Genomic DNA, 24,338 nt, shown 5'->3' with positions numbered 1-24,338 from the left:
AAACGCACACATGTACTGTACTTTACTTATACCGATACAACTCAAGCATGCTACATGAGCCACTCGCCCTCGTGACATGCAAGAACTATAACAAGTGTAAAGGTAGATTTAGACCAAACGAGTAAAGGCTCGCTCCGTCGAATCCTCTTTGATATAGATGCTCTGCAATGCTCTGTCTGAGCATTCGCTCGTTTGGTCTAAATCAACTTTAATACTTTAACGTTCAGAATATAAACGAATCTCTAGCGTACTAATTCAGCATTTTATTCAAGTTCAGTACCTAATCGAATCGATCGAGATCTAACCAATACAAATTATTCCTCTTACAGCCGTACTCCGAGTCACTTAATCTTTGCTTAAGTTTAGTTAAAACGAAACAGAGCTACCTACATCTCTCACATAAATCTGTCTCGTTTTAACTCAATCTTAAGTAACGATTAGCGACTCTGAATACGGCAATTAAATATTTTATTCCTCTTAATTAAACGATACGTGACGATACTTCATAGTTTGTAATCTTCATGGATTATTTGTGATGACGACATCACAAATAAATAATTAGGTATAGATGAGACTATTATAATTACGATGCTTATAATACTTTTGGTACAAGGTGGTAAGAGCTCTATGATTATTATTATTGTCTTACAGTCTCTAATGTATAGTAAAGAATAAGATACCTAATAAGAAAATTTTGCTTATACCTATACTTATATCTCATATTTTTTGCTTACTATCCATATATAATCGCTAACAATATTAAAAGCGTTGTCGTATATAAAAAGTATTTCTCAATATTAAAAGTAGTTCTCAATTCGGCCCGTTTTTTTTTTAAATGTGACTCTGAGCTTTCTTATGAGGCCCATAATTAGCGACCATGTCTCGGATCCATATTATGTCATCACTGGCAACACGCACTGTTCGAAGACTTTGTCAAAAAGGATCTGGCACAACGGGTGGTCGAAGTGCTACAGACATCCAGGTGGTGAGGGTTGAATTGTTTGCGGTGGCGTGCGGTGCGGTTGTAGAAAAAGGAGGGTGAAATGAGATCAAACAACTCTTCGGAGCACTCTCCATTATAGAGGTGATAGAACACGCAAAGAGAGCTTACGTCTCTGCGGTGTTTGGTCTAACGCTATTGAAATGCAAACAAGAGTATCAAAATCGGTACAGCAATGACACAGGTGAGGTACACTGACGTCCGAGGCTCGCACTCCGACACTATGACGAACTGCTCGTTCCAAAGCGAGTCGTTATTCCTCAGTGGCAGTTCCAGCACGACCTGGAAAAGACGACCAAGAATATAGTTTAAAAGGTACTTTTTATCTCAAAATATCAAAGAGCAACTATTTTAGGGCGGGTTTTAAATACCTAAATTCACATAGATAAAGTCTCGGGTATCATATTTCACAAAATTCGTAAATAGGAAAAGATAATCCATATCTATATATATAAAAGGAAAAGGTGACTGACTGACTGACTGACTGATCTATCAACGCACAGCTCAAACTACTGGACGGATCGGGCTGAAATTTGGCATGCAGATAGCTATTATGATGTAGGCATCCGCTAAGAAAGGATTTTTGAAAATTCAACTCCTAAGGGGGTGAAATAGGGTTTTGAAATTTTGTAGTTCATGCGGACGAAGTCGCGGGTATAAGCTAGACAAGTAGGCAAGCTAGTTAATATTATAAATACGAAAGTGTGTCTGTCTATCTGCTAGATTTTCACGTTCTTTGGCCACCGTATAACGAAAATTTTGACGAAAAGTAGGTACATAGATAGCCTGCATCCAATGATGGATGCAGGCCAAGGATGGGCATAGGCTACTTTTTCTCTCGGAAAATGAAAAAATACTTTTTTAAGGATAAGGATGGAGTTGCGGGCATCACCTACTCGATCGGTAGGTACAGAAATAGTTTACATTTTGGAGACGGACATAGACTACTTTTTATCCTGGAAAATCAAAGAGGAACATATTTAAAAGCAATTGATAAATTTCCATTTCCTACCTTTTGGCTGGAGAATATGTCGAGGGACAGGTCACACCGTTCGGTGCTGTTGCGGCATTCCCTCAGGGTAGTGCGTGCGATGTCGTAGCGCGTCTTCTGCAGGTCGAAGCGCGCGCGTATGTAGTTCCTCTGCACCTCGTTCTCCGAGTTGAACACGAAGAAGTAGTAGCCGTTAGCTGGCACTCTGTAATAGGAAGTATTTTAAAAGGTACCTATAAATTAAAATCAGGGCGGATGGCAGCCTTTTGACATCCGCGGATGCGGATGCAGATTATTAGAAGTTCACATCCGCGGACGCGGATGTCTGAATTAATGCAAATGTTCCGCGTTTGCATAGAATAGAATAGAATAGAATAGAATGTTTTTTTTTATTCATGTAAACTTTTTACAAGTGCTTATGAATAGTCAGGTAGTTTTAATTTACCACTGGTTCGGAATGCCGTTCCTACCGAGAAGAACCAGCAAGAAACTCGGCGGTTGCTCTTTTTAATTTTTCAATTTACAATGTTACTTTACCGTACTATACAAGCCATTGCAGCCCCGTGCATTGCTGGAGCGAGTCAAATCCAAGCTTTTTTATCGTTTACATAGTCTGCGACTGTATAATATGCTTTTTTTAGGAGCATTCTTTTAACACATTTTTTAAACTTGTGTAAAGGCAAGTCTAAAATTGCTTGTGGAATTTTATATTATAAAATATTACACTCATTCCCACAAATGACTTTCGCACCTTCCAGAGGCGGAGCGCAGGAGTAGCTAGCTTATTTTTGTTTCTAGTTTGCCTATCATGGAGATCACTGATTTTTTTGTAACTGTGAATGTTTTGTAGTACAAAAATTATATTATTGTAAATATATTGGGAAGCTACTGTAAGAATACCTATTTCCTTAAATATCTCTCTTAGGGAAACGCGCGGTTTTAAATTATAAATTGCACGTTGCCCTTTTTTGTAATACGAATATTTTTCCAATATCTGCCGCTTTACCCCATAGCAAGACTCCGTAAGACATAATATTGTGGAAATAGGCAAAATACACAATTTTTGCAGTTTCCACGTATGCAAACAACCGTAACACCTCTGTTGGGTGCCATTGTACACTTTTTAATTGGTCAGTTAGCAAACGAAGATATCAACTAGCAAACACTCCAGCAAAGCTTCCTCGCTGCTGGAGAAGGACTACCAGAGAAAGGGTAAACTACACTGACCTGTAAGTTAAAGCATTAGCCCTAGCCGCGGTAAGGCTCTCAGATTCAGAAGCAGCAGGCTGGCATGAAGGGTGAGGAGTCAGCGGCAGATTCAGTATCAGTCCAGCGCACTCCAGCAGAGCTTCCTCGCTGCTGGAGAAGGACGACCAGAACTCCGAGTTGGACATGTCGAAGGCAGTTGTTTCGTTTATGTGGTTGTGGTGCTCCGCGAAACCGTCTGGTTCCAGACCCTGAAAATTAGGAGACGTCAATTTTTAACAAACTTTAAAATGAATAAATCTCAACTTATAATAAAACTGAGCTAAGATGGAGCGCGCTTGCCTAGAAGATGCCTATTCACTCTTGACTTAATTGTACCCATATTATTATAATTGGAGGGGAAAACTGATGCTGGAAGGGTCTTCTCGGCCCAAATCTTAGCGGTTCGAATTAGAAATGCAATTTTGTACAATTACACCGTTTTTTGTACCAGTTCCTCAATAATTAGGCCACCAAAGTTTAATTTGTCTTGTCTGTATGAATATCTTACCTCTTCAGCCGCTAAGTCCCTCGCCTCGTCATCTTCGTTAAACTGTTTCTGAAGCTGGATTTGTCCGAGTAGTAGCTCCCGCTTGTGCCTTGCATCTTCTCTTGCTTGTCTGCGTTTTTCTGTAATTATTAATTTTTTAGAACAGATCGTGCAATTGACGAATTCGAGTGAACTTTACTCGTGGTTACGTAGATCACATGGGCATTGCGTAAATGTGCGTGCATGTCGGACCAATCAGCGACACGAGCGCACACATTTACTTTACCTACCATCTACTTTATTTATGTAGTCTCTATCAGCAGGGTTAGCATGGGCGGGGATATAATTTTCTCCCCGGGGAAAGGATAAAATCTTTATCCCCTCCGACAGCTTTATCCACTCTCCGAGCATGGGCTCACGGGTGGATATAATTATCCACAGTGAATAAAACGGGGGACTTTTCGGTTTTTGGATCTTTTCCTTTACCTTTATTGGGTTAATGGTAATTGGTATTTGGGACCTATGTTGGGTTTATGTTGGGGTTCCCAACCATATTCCAACCATAACCCAAACACAACCCAAACATAACACAAACACAACCCAAACATAACCCAAACACAACCCAAACATAACCTAAACCCAACAGGTACCGCGAGACATGTTTTGATTTTTTAAGTTCTATGAGAATAAACTTAAACCCACGTCTAATGTCGAGGATAAAATTGTCCCCGAATTAGGGATAAACTTCTCCTCTCCCCTGTTGCCGTGCTTTGAGAGGTGGACAAGTAAATTTTATCCCTCGTCAGTGGATATAATTGGGGGATAAAATTTTTGTCTCCTGCCCATGCTAGGGGGGCCTATATGTACCTAATAACAATTTTACTATAGGTTAGAAAACATGGCAACTTACGCTGTCTCAGTGTTTTGGTCTTCTCCTCGTCAATGGCTTCCACCAACACACTGCGCAAATGATCCAAATCTTCTTCGCTTTGCGTTGCTGCATCTGTGGGCTGTCAATTAAATACTACAGCTATGGACGGCGTAAGGTATGCGTGGCATGCAATATGCACCACCGCGCAACACTTTGTAATTGGGCATTGTAAGGTCCAGATATCTCCAGAGATATAGACCTATTTCTGGAGATAGGTCTATATCTACAGAGGATGCTGAGTAACTGCTGCACAGAACTATGCAAGCTACCTCTATACCTATCATATTTCGTATGTGCGCAGAGGCACAGCGCTTACGGATGCTTCCATACAAAAGTGAGTGAGTGAGTGAGTGAGTGAGTGAGGTAACTTTGTTTACCTGATCTTGATATGCCACTCCCATGGTCTCATGCAGTCGCGCCAGCACTCGCTTCCCTCTATCTCCCAAACCCTGCAGCTGTCTCAACATTTCCTCGAACACTTCTTTCGAGTTCGGCTCTTCTTTACTATTCTAGAAAGCATTGGGACTGCAATGAAATTTTTTAGGCAACCCATATGCAATATATTTATTGACATATTAAATCTAAATATATAAAAGGAAAAGGTGACTGACTGACTGACTGACTGACTGACTGACTGATCTATCAACGCACAGCTCAAACTACTGGACGGATCGGGCTGAAATTTGGCATGCAGATAGCTATTATGACGTAGGCATCCGCTAAGAAAGGGTTTTTGAAAATTCAACTCCTAAGGGGGTTAAATAGGGGTTTGAAATTTTGTAGTCCACGCGGACGAAGTCGCGAGCATAAGCTAGTATTATATAAAATTCAAAGTCCTGACTGACTGACTGACATATATATCAACGCACAGCCTAAACCGCTGGTCCTAGAGACAAGAGAAGAGAAGATCTATTCTTTGTAAAGAGTAGGTATCCACTAAGAAAGGATTTTTCGAAACTCCACCCCTAATTGGGTTAAATGGGGGATGGAAGTTTGTATGAAACTCCGTCATTTTTGAAGTTACATCGATGTAAATCGATATTTCAGCTTTCGGTTAAAAATAAAAAAGTACGTATTTCACGATTTTTGGAAATTCTACTACCAAGGGTAACGGTTAAACAGGGGATTAAAGTTTGTATGAAAGTGTAATTTTTCAAGTAATTTACATGAAAATTGGTATTTGGGTTTCGGTAATAAATCAAGAAATATGTATTTCAGGATTTTTGGAAATTCAACCCCCACCTCGATTTTCAAAATTGCACCCGAGCGAAGCCGGGGCGGGTCAGCTAGTTGAATATAAAATACGTTTCATCCATTAACCAGCTCGGTGAAGGTCGTTCTATAGCGGGATCTTAGACCATTAGAAATCCGGAGAATGATTAGGAGGAGTATTCCATTATCATATTATTATCAACAACTGTACTATGCTATGAACTAGATTCAAAGATTAAGACTTACCTGATCCATCGTAATAAGTATTGCTTCAGTATTATTCTTAATTCCATTTTTTATTGTTCTTTTATCATATCTTTTATGATTGGATATAGAGTTGATAAGATTATCTCTACTACTTTGATCTAAATCCTTTTGAATATTCGCATTAGTAAAGTTTTTCATTCCTTTATTCGAAGTTTGATTAACGGTTTTAATATGTGGATTTTCTGCATTTTCTGTCGTCTTATTTGTTTTAATCTTGGTATGCTCGCTGATATTCGAGTCTATATCTGGGAAAATGAATAAACATTACATATAATATGCATGCAGATAGCGATTACGACGTAGGCATCCGCTAAGAAAGGATTTTAAAAACTCAACTCCTAATGGGGTAAAATAGGGGGCGTAAATTTATGTAGCCCATGCGGACGAAGTCGCGAGCATAAGCTAGTAAAGTATCAAAAGGAATGCCGATGAGCACGATACGGCAAAATTATCTATTTAATTTTTTTTTACAAAAAAAAAAAAACCGACGTCAATACCTAGCCAAGGCGATGGGTTCATCATGACCATGACGAGGCGGGAGTCACGGACGCTGGAAAGGCGTTCCACGTCTTAGCGGTTCACATGACGACATAACCGTGCAAACTCCAACATATTAATATGTTACCTTTAAAAGTCAGCCATCTTCTCTCATCTCTATCGACGTTGGTGTCTCTGTATCGATGCAGAGCCGGCAGAGCCATGAGGTGGGAAGGCGGGGTGTAGTGCTTCGCTGACTCCATCTTAGCTGCTTGTCGGAGCGCGTGCAGCCTTTCCAGGATCTGGCGAAGCTCCTGTTGAAGAAAGAACAACTTATTCTTCTATAGGCTCTACTGCCTCTTCTATATACAGGGTGTGAACAGAACGATAGCAAAAACGAAGACAGGTCATAGTACTGATCATTACTGGTATGATACCACAAAAAAAAAAAAAAAAACTATATTTTGTAAAAGTTCACGATATATTGCAAATAAAACATCTGACCGACGCTATAGGTCCACGAATGCTGCGTAAGTAGCCCACTCAGAGTAAATACCGCGTCATATGCGGGGCATTGACCCGAGTAATGCGCGCTATACATTACGGGTTTGAAAGATAATCTATATATATAAAAGGAAAAGGTGACTGACTGACTGACTGAATGACTGACTGACTGACTGACTGATCTATCAACGCACAGCTCAAACTACTGGACGGATCGGGCTGAAATTTGGCATGCAGATAGCTATTACGACGTAGGCATCCGCTAAGAAAGGATTTTTGAAAATTCAACTCCTAAGGGGGTGAAATAGGGGTTTGAAATTTTGTAGTCCACGCGGACGAAGTCGCGAGCATAAGCTAGTAAATCACTAAAACTATAAAATGAGGCAAATAGTTACACACTGGCGTTCTGGTTACGGGCCTTTATAGATGCGGGACACGGTCGCTAACTATGGGCCTCATAGGAAAGCTCAGAGTCCCGGTGGAGAGAGCTATGCTTGGAGTCTCTCTAGTACGTGATCAAATCAGAAACGAGGAGATCCGTAGGAGAACTAGAGTAACCGACATAGCTCAACGGGTTGCAAAGCTGAAGTGGCAATTGAAGATTATAACGTTTTTTTTATTTTTATTTTTTTATTCATTATAGGTGTACGCTTGACCACAATCACACCTGATGGGAAGTGATGATGTGGCCTAAGATGGGACGCGTTTACCTAGAAGATGCCTATTCACTCTTGTTTTAAAGATACCCGGGTTGTAATTGGTAGGAAACACATATCGCGGAAGAGTATTCCAAACCTTAGCCATGCGTATGAGGAATGATGACGCAAAACGTTTCGTGCGTGTAGATGGAATGTCGACGACATAAGGATGGAAACTCGCCCGACGTCTTGCGGTTCGGTGGTAAAATGGTGAAGGGGGGACAAGATCGAAAAGTTCCTGAGCACACTCTCCGAAATATATCCTATAAAACACTGATAAGCCGGCGACCTTAGTGGTATCATCCTCAACGTAAGTGGAGGATGATATTTTGGCCTTTGATTCTCACCTTTGGATCATGGTCTGTGACGTCATTAGTGGGAACATTGTCGGATGACGTCACATTCGCCGTCTGATTTGGATCATGGAAAGATACTCCAGGTTTATGTCTCTTCATAGTACCTGAAATATACAGATATAAACGATTATAATGTTACTATAGGGAACATTTTTACATTTAACTAGCTTATGCTCGCGTCTTCGTCCGCGTGGACTACACAAATTTCAAACCCCTATTTCACCCCCTTAGGGGTTGAATTTTCCAAAATCCTTTCTTAGCGGACGCCTACGTCATAATAGCTATCTGCATGCCGAATTTCAGCCCGATCCGTCCAGTAGTTTGAGCTGTGCGTTGATAGATCAGTCAGTCAGTCAGTCAGTCAGTCAGTCAGTCAGTCAGTCAGTCAGTCACCTTTTCCTTTTATATATATAGATTTCATTGTACTCGTATGCATATCATATCTTACACTCGGCTGTACTAACGTGTTTATTTGACGTTAAACCCGACTAGTTTCGAGCCCATCCGGGGTCCTTTTTCAAGGAGTCACTGAACTTTTGAAGGAGGAACTGACTCCTTGAAAAAGGACCCCCGATGGGCTTGTTTTTGGAAGTCGGTTTTTATAATATATTTTTATTTTTAAATATTTCTACCACAATTTTAGAATGTGTACTTAAAATGTCAAGCATTCGTCTATAGTTGCAATATTACTGTTATCAGAAAGTTAATATAGAACTGCTTGATAGATAACGTCTTCACGTGACCAATGTGTGCTCTGTAATTACTGTGTTCTCATTGTTTGTACACAATACATAACTTCATACCTATAGTACGCGACAGGTAGAGATGGCAATCGGGGTGGGGACGCTCCGCACAATCCCCGCAGTAACCCGGTGCAGGATAGCGCAGGTGACGTGCGGGGCACTCCCCCGCCTCATACCACGATTGTCATCTCGACCTGTCGCGTACTAAATTAAACTAGTTGACGATTCAAAAGCACTTGTAAAGGTTTACTTGAATAAAAATACATTCTACTAGCTGATGCCCGCGACTTCGTACGCGTGGAATTAGGTTTTTTAAAAATCCCGTGGAAACTCTTTGATTTCCCGAGATAAAAAGTCTTTAACTATACCCATGCAAAAAATCATGTCGATCCGTTGCACCGTTGCGACGTGATTGTAGGACAAACCAACAAACAATCACACTTTTGCATTTATAATAAGGGTACGTACTGACTCTATTCTATTCTGTTCCATTCCATTCCATTCCATTCCATTCCATTCCATTCCATTCCATTCCATTCCATTCCATTCCATTCCATTCCATTCCATTCCATTCCATTACATTCCATTCCATTCCATTCCATTCCATTCCATTCCATTCCATTCCATTTTATTCTATTCTATTCTACGACTATAAAGGAGAAATGAGAGTCTCACCAGGATCATTGGCTTTCCCATCTTCTTTGTTGAGCTGGTTGATCTTGTCCAGCAGCGTGGCGTTGCTCATCAGCCCCTGCCTGTAGCTCTCGATCAGCTCGTCCAGCTCCTCAGAGGAGTCGTCCCCGATGTAGGCGCACTCTTGCAGGTGCTTGTAACCCTTTATCATGATCAGGGAGGCGCCTGGCCATCTGGTCAGAAGAGTTATGTTATGATCATCGACATCGATTGAGATGGGTTCCCAACGAGTCACACTGAATCGTGTCACAATGTGATTCGTTGGGAATCCATCGAAAAAAAATTCTCATTGAGTCACACTGTTAGGTACTGGTTGCAACTTTTTTATCCATTGTAATTCCTAACGAGTCACATGTTACTCTGGGTGTGACTCGTTGGGAATATTTATTTTTTGATGTGAGGAATGAGGATGTTTTGTTCTTAAACTCCTAATGAGAGCATAGGGCTTTAAGCTGTGACAGCCTAGTGGTTAGGATGTCCGCCTTCTAATCGGAGGTCGGGGGTTCGATCCCGGGCACGCACTTCTAACTTTTCAGCGTTATGTGCGTTTGAAGTAATTAAATATCACTTGTTTTAACGGTGAACGAAAACATCGTGTAACCTGCATGCCTGCGAGTTCTCCATAATGTTCTCAAAAGGTGTGTGAAATCTACGAATCCGCACATGGCCAGCGTGGTAGACTATGGCCAAAACCCTTCTCATTCTGAGAGGAGACCCGTGCTCTGTAGTGAGCCGGCGATGGGTTGATCATGATGATGATGATGATTAGAGCTTCAAGAACTTATTGCAAATTATTAGAGTACTCGATGATGCCCACGACTTCGTCTGCGTGGATTTAGGTTTTTGAAAATCCCGTGGGAACTCTTTGATTTTCCGGGATAAAAATTAGTACCTTCCCCGAGATGTAAGCTATCTCTGTAGGTACATGACAATGGGCAGGGCACATAGTTCGGAAACCGATACTTAAGCGTTGGGGTCCCAAGGTGCTAGAATGGCGACCTCACACCGGAAGGCGCAGCGTTGGAGGACCCCCTTTAGGTGGATGGACGACATCAGACGAATCGCAGAGAGCCGCTGGATTCAGGTGGCCCAAGACGGTGGCGTGCGGAAGTCCCCACATGAGACCTATGTCCAGCAGTGGACGTTTATCGGTTGATGATGATGATGATCATGAACCCTCCATTGGATTTCGCCGCAGCTGGGTAAAAATAGTGTAATTTCATGGATATACCTAAGTTGTCATACCTGACGCAAGCCGACACGGTGACGGTGGACCCCTGCAGCAAGTAGAACCCCCAGTACTCCTTCATGTCGTCCTCAAGCTCCAGCTCCCTGGTCATGGACACCGGCACCAGCTCGTCCGTCAGCTCTGGCTGGCCTGGCACCACGAACGCATTGAACGTCGCGTTGGACCTCACCACTTGCCTCTGGAAGGATTTTTTTTATTCAGATACAAGTTAACTCTTGACTGCAATCTCACCTGGTGGTAAGTGATGATGCAATCTAAGATGGAAGCGGGCTAACCTGGAACATGGCAGGTTTTTATTAAACCCACACCCCTTTGGTTTCTACACGGCATCATGGCGGCACGGCTTTGCCGGTAGGGTGGTAATTAGCCACGGCCGAAGCCTTCCACCAGACCAGACCAGAAATTAAGAAATTATAAAATTCCAAACCCCTGCCGGGAATCGAACCCGGGACCTCCCACTAATAAGACAACAGCGCTTACCACTGCGCTACGGAGGTCGTCAAAAAGGATAATGAAATTAGTATCCCCAACCTCACTCCATGAAGCCCTGGGCAACCTAGGCAGTCTATTCGTTGGGAATTCTAATGGATAAAATTGTTGCAACTGGGTAACATTGTGACTAGATGAGAGGAAAAATTCGATGAATTCCCAACGAGTCATACTGGGAGTTATGAAACGATTGAGTGTGACTTATTGGGATTTGGGAACCCACTGGGGTGTTACTACTACTTACCTAATGTTAAGTTGATGCGAGTAAAAGTTTAAAAATTGATTGCTGTGTATATCCGACAAAACAAACAAGCAGACATTCTGTCGACCGATAACGCGTATCGCGCACACTCTCAAATATAGAGCGGTAAGTATTTGTTTGTTGCCAACAAACAAACACACTGGTGAAGGCTTGACCTTTGACGCGAGATTAACCTATAAGCATAATACGTGACAGGTCGAGATGGCCATCGGGGAGGGAACGCTTCGCACACCCCCGCGCTAGCCGGGTGCGGGCGAGCGTGCGTGACGTGTGGATGTGCGGGGCGTCCCCCCGGCTCGTACCCCGATTGCCATCTGGACCTGTCGCGTATATATAGACGCGATTTTTTCCATGGGCATAGTAAGGCTGAGATCTATAGAGCGCACTATGACTTAAGATTGAATTAAAACGAGACAGATTTATGTAAGAGATATAGCTCTGTCTCGTTTTAACTCTGGCTAATTCAGAGTGCGCTCTATAGATCTCACCCTTAGAGATCTAGAGAGCTAGACATAGGCTACCTAAAAACCTAAATCCACGCGGACGAAGTCTCGGGTATCAGCTAGTCGGGCACAAAGAGAATTGAATTGAATTGAATTAATAGTGTACAGACCTACCTGGCACCACGTGGGAGATATCTTGCTGTCGATGAGGCGCATGTCCGTCATGCTCATGGGATACATCTGCCCGGAGAACACGCGGTACCTGCCCAAAATTGTAAAACAGTATCCTTATGGTACTGATAGACTTGAGCATTCACTTGTAACAGAACATCGAGCATTCGCCGTTTTTATTTTTGTCGAACTGAACAACGAGCCGAGCCAAGCATAGAGCCAAATATTGCTACGAACATCTTGAGAATTTTAGCGAACGCTCTATTCGATGCTCGTTGTTTAGAATGCAGTCACTTACCGGATCCGGGAACGCGCTCCGATGATGGGGGCCCCCAAGATGCGCTGGTAAGGATTCAGGGTTGATGCTCTGGTCCAAGTTTGATGAATTTCGCGTCTATAATCCGATTTTGTCGGCGATAGCCGTTAGAGGCTTGTTTCTCGTGCGTCACGGTTCGCTCGGGGCGTTCGCGGTATGTGTCAACTTCGACTGACAGTTGACAGCACTGTAGTGTACAGTAACACACACACAGTTAGTGTACACAGTGTAGGTGTAGTGTAGACTTTTGATAAGCGGCCACATTGGTAAACCCCGACCGATTGTAATAATGAAATGTAGTAAAAATTTGGAAAAGGGGGAACTGTTTTGTGCTAGGCTAATAAAATACCAAAAGTACGGAACACTCGTCAATTCTTCATGAAGATGTCAGACTTGACGGTCGCGTGTGCTGCATTTATACTCATTGGTTATTTTAAAAAAGCAACAAGGGTGCGGGGAGGGACGTCGCAGAGCGGCGGGGCGCGGAAAGATGACAGAAGCTTGGCTCGGCAAAAAGCGCTCTTAGCAAATCTGCTCGCTAGAAACCTCGCCAGAATGCTCGCCAGAATGCTCGCTATAATGTTCTCGTATTTTTCTGTGATGTAACACATTCGCACGAATGCTCATTACAAGTGAATGCTCAAGTTTATCAGCACCTTTACAGTACCCTCGCAATATAAATTTACAATAACATAATTTTTGTAAGAAAAAATATTCTTAGTTAGAAGAAAATTGGTTTTTTTTAAAAATAGAGATAGCGAGCAAACGAGCAGGCGGGTCACCTGATATTAAGTGATTACCGCCGCCCATGAACATTTGCAGCACCAGAGGAACCGCCGATGCGTTGCCGACCTTTTAGGAATTTGTTGGTCCGCTCCTTGAATAACCCCATGTTGTAATCTAGTGGGAACACCGCCGATGGGAGTTGGTTCCACAGTTTGCACGTGCGTGGAAAGAAGGATCTGGCGCAGCGGACGGTCGAAGTGCACCAGACACCCAGGTGGTGAGGGTGAAATTCCTTACGGTGGCGCGCGGTACGGTTGTAGAAAAATGAGGGTGGAATAAGGTCAAAAAGCTCTTCAGAGCACTCCCCATTATAAAATCTGATCTACACAATAGGCTAACTAGAAACCGTAATAAGCTTGCAACTCCTACATTCCGCCTCAGGAAAGTCCAAAAGTCATTTGTGGTAAATGCATTTGACGATTCAAAAGTACTTGTAAAAGTTTAATTGAATAAATAATATTTTCTTTTCTTTATTAGATTGTGTGTAGGTGTCGATTGTGACTGTGATAGACAGACAGACAGACGGACGGACAGGCAAAGTCGCACCATAAGGGTTCCATTTTTACCATTTTGGTACGGAACCCTAAAACTTCGTAAGCTCACCTCATATAAAGCGGTATGAATATGAAGAGACTGGGCAGCACGATCATCAGCGCCAGCAGCCTGCACAGTCTGATGGGGCCTTTATAGCATGATCGCGACGATAACTGACTGAAATGGCGAGACGGGGGCGGGCGGGGGATGCCAGCTGAAATAAAGGAAATGTAAAGTAGGTAAATCTAAATTTATAAAAGGTAAAGGTGACTTGACTGACTGACTGATCTATCAACGCACAGCTCACACTACTGGATGGATCGGGCTGAAATTTGGAATGAAGATAGCGGATGCCTACGTCATAATAGCTTCTGATGTAGGCATCCGCTAAAAAAGGATTTTAGTAAAAATTCAACCCCTAAGGGGTGAAATAGGGATTTGAAATCTGTGTAGTCCACGCGGACGAAGTCGCGAGCATAAGCTAGTATTTAAATATAAACGACAGAGTTCTCTCACATAAATCTGTCTCGTTTTATTTTAACTCAATCTTAAGTCTGAGCAAAATCAAAGTGCGCTCTATAGATCTCAGCCTCAGACTCGCGCATCGTGGGTTCCGTACCACAGTCGTATTTTTTCATTATTTTTGATTGATAGATCAGTTAGTCAGTCAGTCACCTTTTCCTTTTATATATTTAAATTAATTATGATACCCCACTTGGTAGGTATAATAATCTTACTTTTTTTTTTTTTTGTTTATTTGAAAGTAATCAACAGCGTAAATACATAATTATTATTTAAATTTAAATCTAGGTATAACAGAAGGCCAAAAGAGATTACTTAAAATTATAATTAAACTATTTTAACAAAATAGAGTTATAATAAATGTAGGTATATACAATAATAAAATAAAATTACAACAGTGTGTGTATGATTGTATGTGTGTGTGTATGCGTGTGTGAGTGTGTGCTTATGAGTATGTGTGAGCGTGTGTGCATGTGTGTGTGTGTGTAAATGGGAGTGTATGATTGCATGCATATTTAGATGTTAGCTACTTTTTTTTTTTGTTTTACGATGATAGTTTCTTAATTCCTTTTTAAATTTATTGTTTGATAGGTAAAATAAGTCAAACTCAGCGAACTGATTGTTATAAGTACGTACCAAGCGTGGAATTATAGAATTTCGCGCATAATTTGAGTTAGATTTGGGAACATTTAGAAGGCGCGTGTGACGCGTTCTTAAAGGTTGAGCATTAAATGAAAAGGCTGAGAGTAAGCTAGGACAATCGATTGAGCCGGTTAAAATTGCTTGCAGTAACAACATATCACATTGTTCCCTTCCCTTTGAAAGTTGAAAATACTAATTATTTGTTCATGAACACATTTTAATTTTTTTTTGTGATGTAACCACAAATTCATGAATTTCGGATTTTTCCCGTGTGTATATTCGTGATTTTAGGTCAACGGGATGTTCCCTATAAGTTTCTTGACACACACGACAGACAGACACACAGACAGACAACGAAGTGATCCTATAAGGGTTCTTTTTCCTTTTGAGGTACGGAACCCTAAAAAGCCAAAAAGCCGTGATAGCCTATTGGTTATGACATATTAAGTGTTTATACTCACTCTCCAACGGCACTAATTCCTGGGGGTCCATTTTCTCCTCCTCATAGTTTATTGACAAGTAGGGTAGGTAGGAGTTTACGTCAGTCAAGTGACGGTATATTCGTAGCTTAGCTCAAGACATTCTTGATCCTTGTTGATTGCTGATTTGTTCCGAAACCTGTTTAACATAATAATCGTGCACTTTTAGAATAGAATAGAATAGAATAGGATAATGTTTAATTGAGGTTTTTTTTTGTTTTTTTTAAAAGAATATTGTAATATGTACGAATTGTCAGTTTAAGTAACATAAAAATGCAACTCCTCAATATATCGAATTAGGTTGCCTGCACATCGGATTGAAAGAGAGGTGATGCAAAATTATGTAGGTTAGGTAGTTAAGCAATAAGATTTAAACAATAGTATGTAAGATTTCTTTATTAGTATTGTTAGTCCATAAGCGAGAGTAGATCATAAGCCGGCTCTCAATAAACATCTTTCACCGTTGCCGCATTTAATTATTACCATACGGCCACAACATATCTCATGGCGACCCTTGCCAGTCGGTGCATGCCTAATCTAAGTGCGTGCACCGGCTGGGCACCGATCAAGAAGAAGACTACACAATTTTCAAAAGAATATTCAAGACTCAGCTAGAACAAAAAGAAGAAACTAATTCCACGTCCTGTATTAAAAATCAAGAAAAACTAACATCAAGAAACACTAACATCAAGAAATAAGCCCAAAAATGAATCGCTTATGAACAGAAGACATCTCAAGCTTCATTGATCGGCCCAGCATCATCGTGCCTCCAGGGTTATCCCGGCCACAACTAGGAGGTGTCCAGGGTATTCCCGGCCCAGTTCGAGGAGTCCAGGGTTTTCCCGGCCCATTAAGATGCAGTAAAGAAGAGGCGCAGACTCCAGACCTCCGGACCTGATGACCAAAACCAGTCCTGATGACGACGGCGACTACACGGCGGTCACGAAACTGATTAATAAAATGCGTCGCTAACAGTTAAAGTAAGTGCAATTTATCTCTCGTAATGGGCAAATAGGTAGAATGTGTAGGTTATGTAATTATTTTTTTGGGTAGATAATTAAATTTTGTACGTATAGGATAGGAGAATATTGGTAATTTTTTAAAAATAATAAATAATACTTGCTCCACTATCTACTAATAAGTTCCGTTCGTGCTTTATTTGTAAGATTTTATATAGTGTGTAGGATAGTTTAAACTAATAATAGATAATAATTAATAAATGAATAAGTAGGTAGGTACTTACTTCTTTCGTAAAATATAATAATTCAGAGAATTATAACGGTGTCATCGCGTGGTCAACGACACACGCGTACCCGAACATTTTGTATTGTTATACGAGACAATGGTTTTGCTCGAGATGCAATTTGCAAATACAAGGAAATGAATATGAAATAAGGAGAACTTTTTCCCCTACAGACGTTTTTCGTCTTGTTTCGTGCTAGTTTTGACGATATAAGACTTTACCCGGCTTTAACAAATTAGGACTCTGCAAACCAAAGGCTTGATCACCCTTCGGCTGTAGACGTGCTAGGTATAAAATATACAATATTTATTTTGGGATTGAGACATACTGACGTAGGAAGATGATTGTTATTTATTTGTTTGAACGCGATATTTTGCGCATATTTAGTACCTCCTCATTCAACTATATATTTGTCTAGACTCTTGATCATTATCTACCGCGCTGGTGTTAGTGAAAGACCTAGAATCTTTATGAAAAGTTGAATGTTAGTGAAATACTTATTGAAAGAAATAAGTTTGATGAAGATTATAAGTGTTATGAAAAATGCTCGCAAGCATGTTATGTTAAATATTTATTAGGAGAGTACGCGCCGCGTTTGTTGATTTGTTTATTTATTTGTATTATGTGAAGAAGTAACTTGAAAGGAAGATGAAGACTAGGAGAGATTTATTTTGACTGTCCAGGAAATATGAATACCTGAGATGTTTACTTAATAATAGGTATTATTATGGGTTTTAGAATAGAAACCTTATATTTACCGTCTTACGACGATGCTATACGACAGCTGTATACTGATGATGAGGACGTTTTGATAGGTCAAAGAATCTTTTGAGACAACTAAGTCGATTAGTGAAATCGGTACCTCAGCTTATACATATCTAACACCTATGATGGTATTTTGAGATTATTTTATTATGATGAGATTTTTCGAAACTTTTGTAAAAGTTAAATCCTTGACTGCACTTATTAGGTTACGATTTTTCTATTTATAAGTAAGGTTGAAAGTATGCCCATACGAAGTAAGAGATAATATAAATTGCACTTGAGCACAGGAAGTAACGATAAAAAAAAATGTTTCCTGACATAATTTTAATTTTATTTAGCATTAGATTTTATTTTTGTGATTGTCATCATCTTTTCTTCTGATTCGATGTAGCGTCTAACATTTTTTTTCTTCTAAGGGGAGGGGTAACCGCATACATTTTCAGGGGAGTTGTAATATGTACGAATTGTCAGTTTAAGTAACATAAAAATGCAACTCCTCAATATATCGAATTAGGTTGCCTGCACATCGGATTGAAAGAGAGGTGATGCAAAATTATGTAGGTTAGGTAGTTAAGCAATAAGATTTAAACAATAGTATGTAAGATTTCTTTATTAGTATTGTTAGTCCATAAGCGAGAGTAGATCATAAGCCGGCTCTCAATAAACATCTTTCACCGTTGCCGCATTTAATTATTACCATACGGCCACAACATATCTCAATATTAGCTATGACTAATATTCCCCTTACCTCTCCAACTAAGCGTCAAACTTGTGCTAGGAGTAGGTACGACAATAGTGCAACGGGCAGGGTTTGAACCGTCGACCTTTCGGTTTTCAGTCCACTCTTTTACCGGTTGAGCTATTGAGGCTCGAGGTATCATATACATGGTGTAGGCAATATCGTCCTGTACAGCAGTGCAACACCTTGAACAGGTAGGCCACTCAGCTTGTGTTGAGACGTCGCGTCGGGCCCCTCAGACACACACCTCTATGGCAAAAAAAAGAAGCGGGCCGAATTGAGAACCACCTCCTTTTTGGAAGTCGGTTAAATATCTGAGGTACCATTACTATTATTGACATACTAGCTGATGCCCGCGACTTCGGCCGCGTGGATTTAGGTTTTTAAAAACCCCATGGGAACTCTTTGATTTTCCGGGATAAAAAGTAGCCTATGTTACACTCCAGGTCTTTAATGCAAAAAATGCAAACCTATGCAAAAAATCACGTCAGTCCGTTGCACCGTTGCGACGTGATTGAAGGACAAAACAATACACCAACAAAAAAAAAAAAACAAACACACTTTCGCATTTATAACAAGATTAGATTTACTTACGACAATATCCAAACAATTACATTGTCGACATGGTATAGCACCTACAAACCGTTTATTGGACCTGGCGTCCATTAAAAATTAAAAAAAAACCGGCCAAGTGCGAGTCAAGCTCGCACAACGAGGGTTCCGTACACCACTCGTATTTTTTCGACATTTTGCACGATAATTCAAAAACTATGATGCATAAAAATAAATAAAAATCTGTTTCAGAATGTACAAGTGAAGACCTTTCATATGATACCCCACTTGATATAGTTATCTTACTTAGAAAATTGAAAATACTTATTATTAGTTCATGACCACAATTTAATTATTTTTGTGTGATGTAACCACAAATTCACGGTTTTCAGATTTTTCAACATACATACTTACCTGCCAAATTTCATTTGCCATTCTAGGTCAACGGGAAGTAGGTACCCTGTAGGTTTCTTGACAGACCGACAGACAGACAGACAGACAACAAAGTGATCCCGTGATGATGATAAGGGTCCCGTTTTTCCTTTGAGGTACGGAACCTTAAATAAAAATTAAAAACTCAACAAATACACATGTGTATCAGTGACAAAGATGTGTATCAGTGACAAATACACATGTGTATCAGTGACAAAGATGTGTATCAGTGACAAATACACATGTGTATCAGTGACAAAGATGTGTATCAGTGACAAATACACATGTGTATCAGTGACAAAGATGTGTATCAGTGACAAATACACATGTGTATCAGTGACAAAGATGTGTATCAGTGACAAATACACATGTGTGTCAGTGACAAATACACATGTGTATCAGTGACAAAGATGTGTATCAGTGACAAATACACATGTGTATCAGTGACAAAGATGTGTATCAGTGACAAGTACACATGTGTATCAGTGACAAAGATGTGTATCAGTGACAAATACACATGTGTATCAGTGACAAAGATGTGTATCAGTGACAAGTACACATGTGTATCAGTGACAAAGATGTGTATCAGTGACAAATACACATGTGTATCAGTGACAAAGATGTGTATCAGTGACAAATACACATGTGTATCAGTGACAAAGATGTGTATCAGTGACAAATACACATGTGTATCAGTGACAAAGATGTGTATCAGTGACAAATACACATGTGTATCAGTGACAAAGATGTGTATCAGTGACAAATACACATGTGTATCAGTGACAAAGATGTGTATCAGTGACAAATACACATGTGTATCAGTGACAAAGATGTGTATCAGTGACAAATACACATGTGTATCAGTGACAAAGATGTGTATCAGTGACAAGTACACATGTGTATCAGTGACAAAGATGTGTATCAGTGACAAATACACATGTGTATCAGTGGCAAAGATGCAAACATACACGTAGGTACCTGCTACGAATTTTTGTCTGCCACTTGTTGAGTTTTTAATTTTTTTTAATTTTTTAATCGACGCCAGGTCCAATCTTTCAGTAAACGGGTTATACACACACAATCATATAAATGCAACTTGTAGAATGTAGACCAACTACTCACGATTTGACGACTCTCTAGTGTCTCTACCACACCAGTAGATATATAGATAGAGTCTGTATTATCTACTCGTGTGTCTCTACTCCAATACAACGTAACAAAATATCTACCTACTAGTATTTATCAATTTATAATAAGTAGGTATTTGCAATGTTAAGTAAATAGGTATACGCAGTTATTGGGATCATCACTGATAATTGCAGTTACACTTTTAATGATTTTTAACAAAGTTAAAGTAGGATAGTAAGGTAGGTACATATCTAATTTAAAAAAGTATCATAAAATGATAATATGTAACCTAGATTGTAGTAATTTGTAAGTGCCTAATCTTAAAATAATAACATTAGTACACAATCAGGCATTAGACACACTACATACAGACTGTAGAGTCATAAGTGCTAACCAGTAAAATGGGTAATTAGTTAACTATATTTCTGGTAAAACGTAATGAGTTACACAGTACGTAGGGACCTACCTATTATAGTTAGATAAAGCAAGTTCATTTAAATAAAGTAACATAATGATTTACAAATAAAATGTGGCTTGCTTATAAACATTTAATATTCAAGATAAATAGGTACCTACCATGGTAATGCTACACCTAACATCTATACCTACCTTTACCTATTTACTCGTAATATCTTTGTATGTATTTATATTTGAATAATGTAGGTAGGTACCTATGCAGTAAGTAGGTATGCTAGCCAGCAAACACGAGGCTATTCAGCACGTGTACACGTGTATTTTTAACCGACTTCAAAAAAATTAGGAGGTTCTCAATTCGTCGGAATCTTTTTTTTTAAATGTATGTTCCCCGATTACTCGAAGACGCCTGGACCGATTTTGAAAATTCTTTTTTTGTTTGAAAGGGTATACTTCAAAGTTGGTCCCATTTAAATTTGGTGAAGATCTGATGAACATCTTCGAAGATAGATAATGGAACTCCTCAACGGATAAGAGTAAATTGCTCGCGATCAGTGCAATAGCTTAGTAAACAGTAGACTTTTAACCAGGCATAGCATATTTTAATACCATGGGGCCACTAAAAATTGTGAAATAAATTTTTTTTACAAAAAAAATAAAAACCGACTTCGATACACAAACACTAAAAATTTAAAAATAATTTAATTTATTACCGAATATATTATGTATACAAGAGTTGATATAGTTCCATAATAATATTTTTTGGGGTCGGTGCCAATGAGGTGCCATTGTGGAGTCTAATAAAAATTCGAAGTCTAGACGATTTGCGCAGCTGAAGCTAATTGACACCGGCACCAAAAAATATTATTATGGAACTATATCAACTCTTGTATATACATAATATATTCGGTAATAAATTAAATTATTTTTCAATTTTTAGTGTTTGTGTTTCGAAGTCGGTTTTTATTTTTTTTGTAATATCTGATAGGGGCTTTTACAAATTACTAAATTACAATCAAACCTAATATGTACCATAACAATTTGAGAGAATCACTAACAAATTCATACGGCGGGAGCGGTAGCGGGAGCGGCAGCGGGCCGATGCACGGTGACACTTTCCTTTGTTACGATAGCGTATAGAAACCAAAGGGGTATGGGTTTAATAAAAATTGCCTTTGGTTTAATAAACACTGCATCATCACTTATCACTGGGTGAGATTGCAGTCAAGCGTCTGCCTGTTGCCGTTATCAATGTCGAGCAAAAAAAATGGTCAAGTGCGAGTCAGGCTCGCCCAATGAGTGTTCCGTACTACACTCGTATTTTTTCCACATTTTGCACGATAATTCAAAAACTATGATGCATAAAAATAAATAAAAATCTGCTTTAGAATGTGCAGGTGAAGACCTTTCATATGATACCCCACTTGATATAGTCACTCACTTCGAAAGTTGAAAATACTAATTATTAGTTCATGACCACAATTTAATTTTTTTTGTGTGATCTAACCCTAAATTCACGGTTTTCAGATTTTTCCCCAAATGTCAGCTATAAGATCTACCTACCTGCCAAATTTCATGATTCTAGGTCAACGGGAAGTAGGTACACTGTAGGTTTCTTGACAGACAGACAGACAGCAAATTATAAGGGTTCCGTTTTTCCTTTTGAGGTACGGAACCCTAAAAACGCATTGATTGATATGGTGCCATCGGACGATTATTACTTCATTGAAGTGGACGATAGATAGCTAGAGCCATGCTAGAGTAAGAAGAATTTACTTACACGCATTTTACAATCGAAGTTTAACGACCACCGACGAACTCTAAATATTCGAATACACTCATTGTTCTAAACACAAAAACATTACGTCAACCAAACATATGGACAACAAAACACTGTAAAAATGTATATTCAAATTATATTTAGGTAGTCAGTTAACAATTTATTTATTCATATTCATTTAACACCCATAATATTATTAATTCCTATAATTAATTTTTGCTCATTTAGGTACTTTTATATTATTCTGTGATTTAGGTATCATGATTGATACCAATAATTCTGGACTACTTAGGAACACTAAAAATCGCCATTTACTTTATAACACAGTCTACTGTCTAATTTTATAACCTATTTTATTTATCACATCATTCAGTACCATAATATTTTTTTACAATAATATGATATCGTAAATAAAGACGTTATTTCACGATTCAAAATTCCGACACGTGTATTTGATAGGGCGGTAAAATCGCGACTGAGTTTATTCTTTATCTTGCCGACGCATTTAAATTTATCTCGACAAATACCTAACATAAATAGATGTGCTTTATAATTGTGCGTATCTAACCCGTTCAGAATTTCGCTGAAAACGCGAATATTTTGTGCGCCATTGTTTTGTTATTTACCTATTGTCAACGTATCAAAATTTTGTAACGGTTTTAAGGTTCCGTACTCAAAAGGTAAAATGGGACCCTGTTACTAAGACTTCGCTGTCCGTCCGTATGTCCGTCACTGTCACCAGCCCGTATCTCATGAACCGTGATAGTTAAACAGTTGAAATTTTCCAGATGGTGTATTTCTGATTCCGCTATAACAACAAATAATAAAAAACAGAATAAAATAAATATTAAACCGGGCTTTCATATAACAAACGTCATTTTTTTTGCTTTTTTTGCTCGACATTGATAACGGCAACAGGCAGACGTTTGAAATATTCACAGAATATTTAGTTATAATGTATTCACTTAAAAAATTAATAATTTAATTAAAATAAAACAAATATTTAAGAGGGGTTCCCATACAACAAACGTAAATTTTTTGTTGTTTTTATAGATAATGGTACAGAACCATTCGTGCGCGAGTCCGACTCGCACTTGGTCGGTTTTTATTATTTATTGTCAACATATCAAAATTTTGTAACGGTTTATTTATTTAAAAAATTTACAAAAAAAATAAAAACCGACTTCGATACACAAACACTAAAAATTGAAAAATAATTTAATTTATTACCGATTATATTATGTATACAAGAGTTAATATAGTTCCATAATAATACTTTTTGGTGCCGGTGCCAATTAGCTTTAGCTGCGCGAATCGTCTAGACTTCATATTTTTATGAGACTCCACAATGGCACCTCATTGGCACCGACCCCAAAAAATATTATTATGGAACTATATTAACTCTTGTATACATAATATATTCGGTAATAAATTAATTTTTTTTTCAATTTTTAGTGTTTGTGTATCGAAGTCGGTTTTTATTTTTTTTGTAAATTTTTTTTATTTCACAATTTTTAGTGGCCCCATGGAATTATGCTATGACTGGTTAAAAATCTAATGTTTACTAAGCTATTACACTGATCGCGAGCAATTTACTCTTATCCGTTGAGGAGTTCCAGTATCTATCTTCGAAGATGTTCATCAGATCTTCACCAAATTTAAATGGAACCAACTTTGAACTATACCCTTTCAAACAAAAAAAGAATTTTCAAAATAGGTCCAGGCGTCTTCGAGTAATCGGGGAACATACATAAAAATAAAAAAATCCGACGAATTGAGAACCTC

The 24,338-nt window shown here is 39.2% G+C and overlaps 1 protein-coding gene across 3 annotated transcripts; it reads right to left on the bottom strand.

The window, feature by feature from the left end:
- On the bottom strand, window positions 1–23,018 carry LOC117983787 (uncharacterized). 3 transcript variants are annotated; one of them, XM_069499970.1, is made up of 15 exons: window positions 22,554–23,018; window positions 15,483–15,639; window positions 13,927–14,071; window positions 12,225–12,312; window positions 10,853–11,034; window positions 9,590–9,780; window positions 8,163–8,275; window positions 6,762–6,927; window positions 6,116–6,381; window positions 5,035–5,166; window positions 4,637–4,736; window positions 3,748–3,866; window positions 3,219–3,448; window positions 2,013–2,196; window positions 1–1,282 (listed from the first exon to the last, which is right to left on the bottom strand). In XM_069499970.1, exons 2-15 carry the CDS (start codon window positions 15,511–15,513, stop codon window positions 1,136–1,138), a joined length of 2,094 nt encoding a protein of 697 aa, XP_069356071.1. In that variant the 5' UTR covers window positions 15,514–15,639; window positions 22,554–23,018; the 3' UTR covers window positions 1–1,135. The 3 variants fall into 3 exon arrangements, with proteins under 3 accessions (XP_069356071.1, XP_034826297.1, XP_034826298.1); XM_034970406.2 differs by lacking the exon at window positions 22,554–23,018 and having other exon boundaries at window positions 15,483–15,723; XM_034970407.2 differs by lacking the exons at window positions 15,483–15,639; window positions 22,554–23,018 and having other exon boundaries at window positions 12,221–12,312; window positions 13,927–13,962.
- Window positions 23,019–24,338: the final 1,320 nt, after the last annotated feature.

Source organism: Maniola hyperantus, chromosome 7 (genome assembly GCF_902806685.2).
Source record: "Maniola hyperantus chromosome 7, iAphHyp1.2, whole genome shotgun sequence".
In the NCBI taxonomy this organism is placed as follows: Eukaryota; Metazoa; Arthropoda; class Insecta; order Lepidoptera; family Nymphalidae; genus Maniola; species Maniola hyperantus.
The sequence above is the reverse complement of the archived record's forward strand: the minus strand, read 5'-3'. Positions and strand labels throughout refer to the sequence as shown.

Coding starts and splice junctions, on each gene's coding strand:
- LOC117983787 (XM_069499970.1), bottom strand. CDS start 15,513: ATGGACCCCCAGGAATTAGTGCCGTTGGAGA. Junction 2,197..3,218: donor GCTAATGCTTTAACTTACAG/GTCAGTGTAGTT, acceptor TTCCTATTACAG/AGTGCCAGCTAACGGCTACT. Junction 1,283..2,012: donor ACATATTCTCCAGCCAAAAG/GTAGGAAATGGA, acceptor CGTCTTTTCCAG/GTCGTGCTGGAACTGCCACT.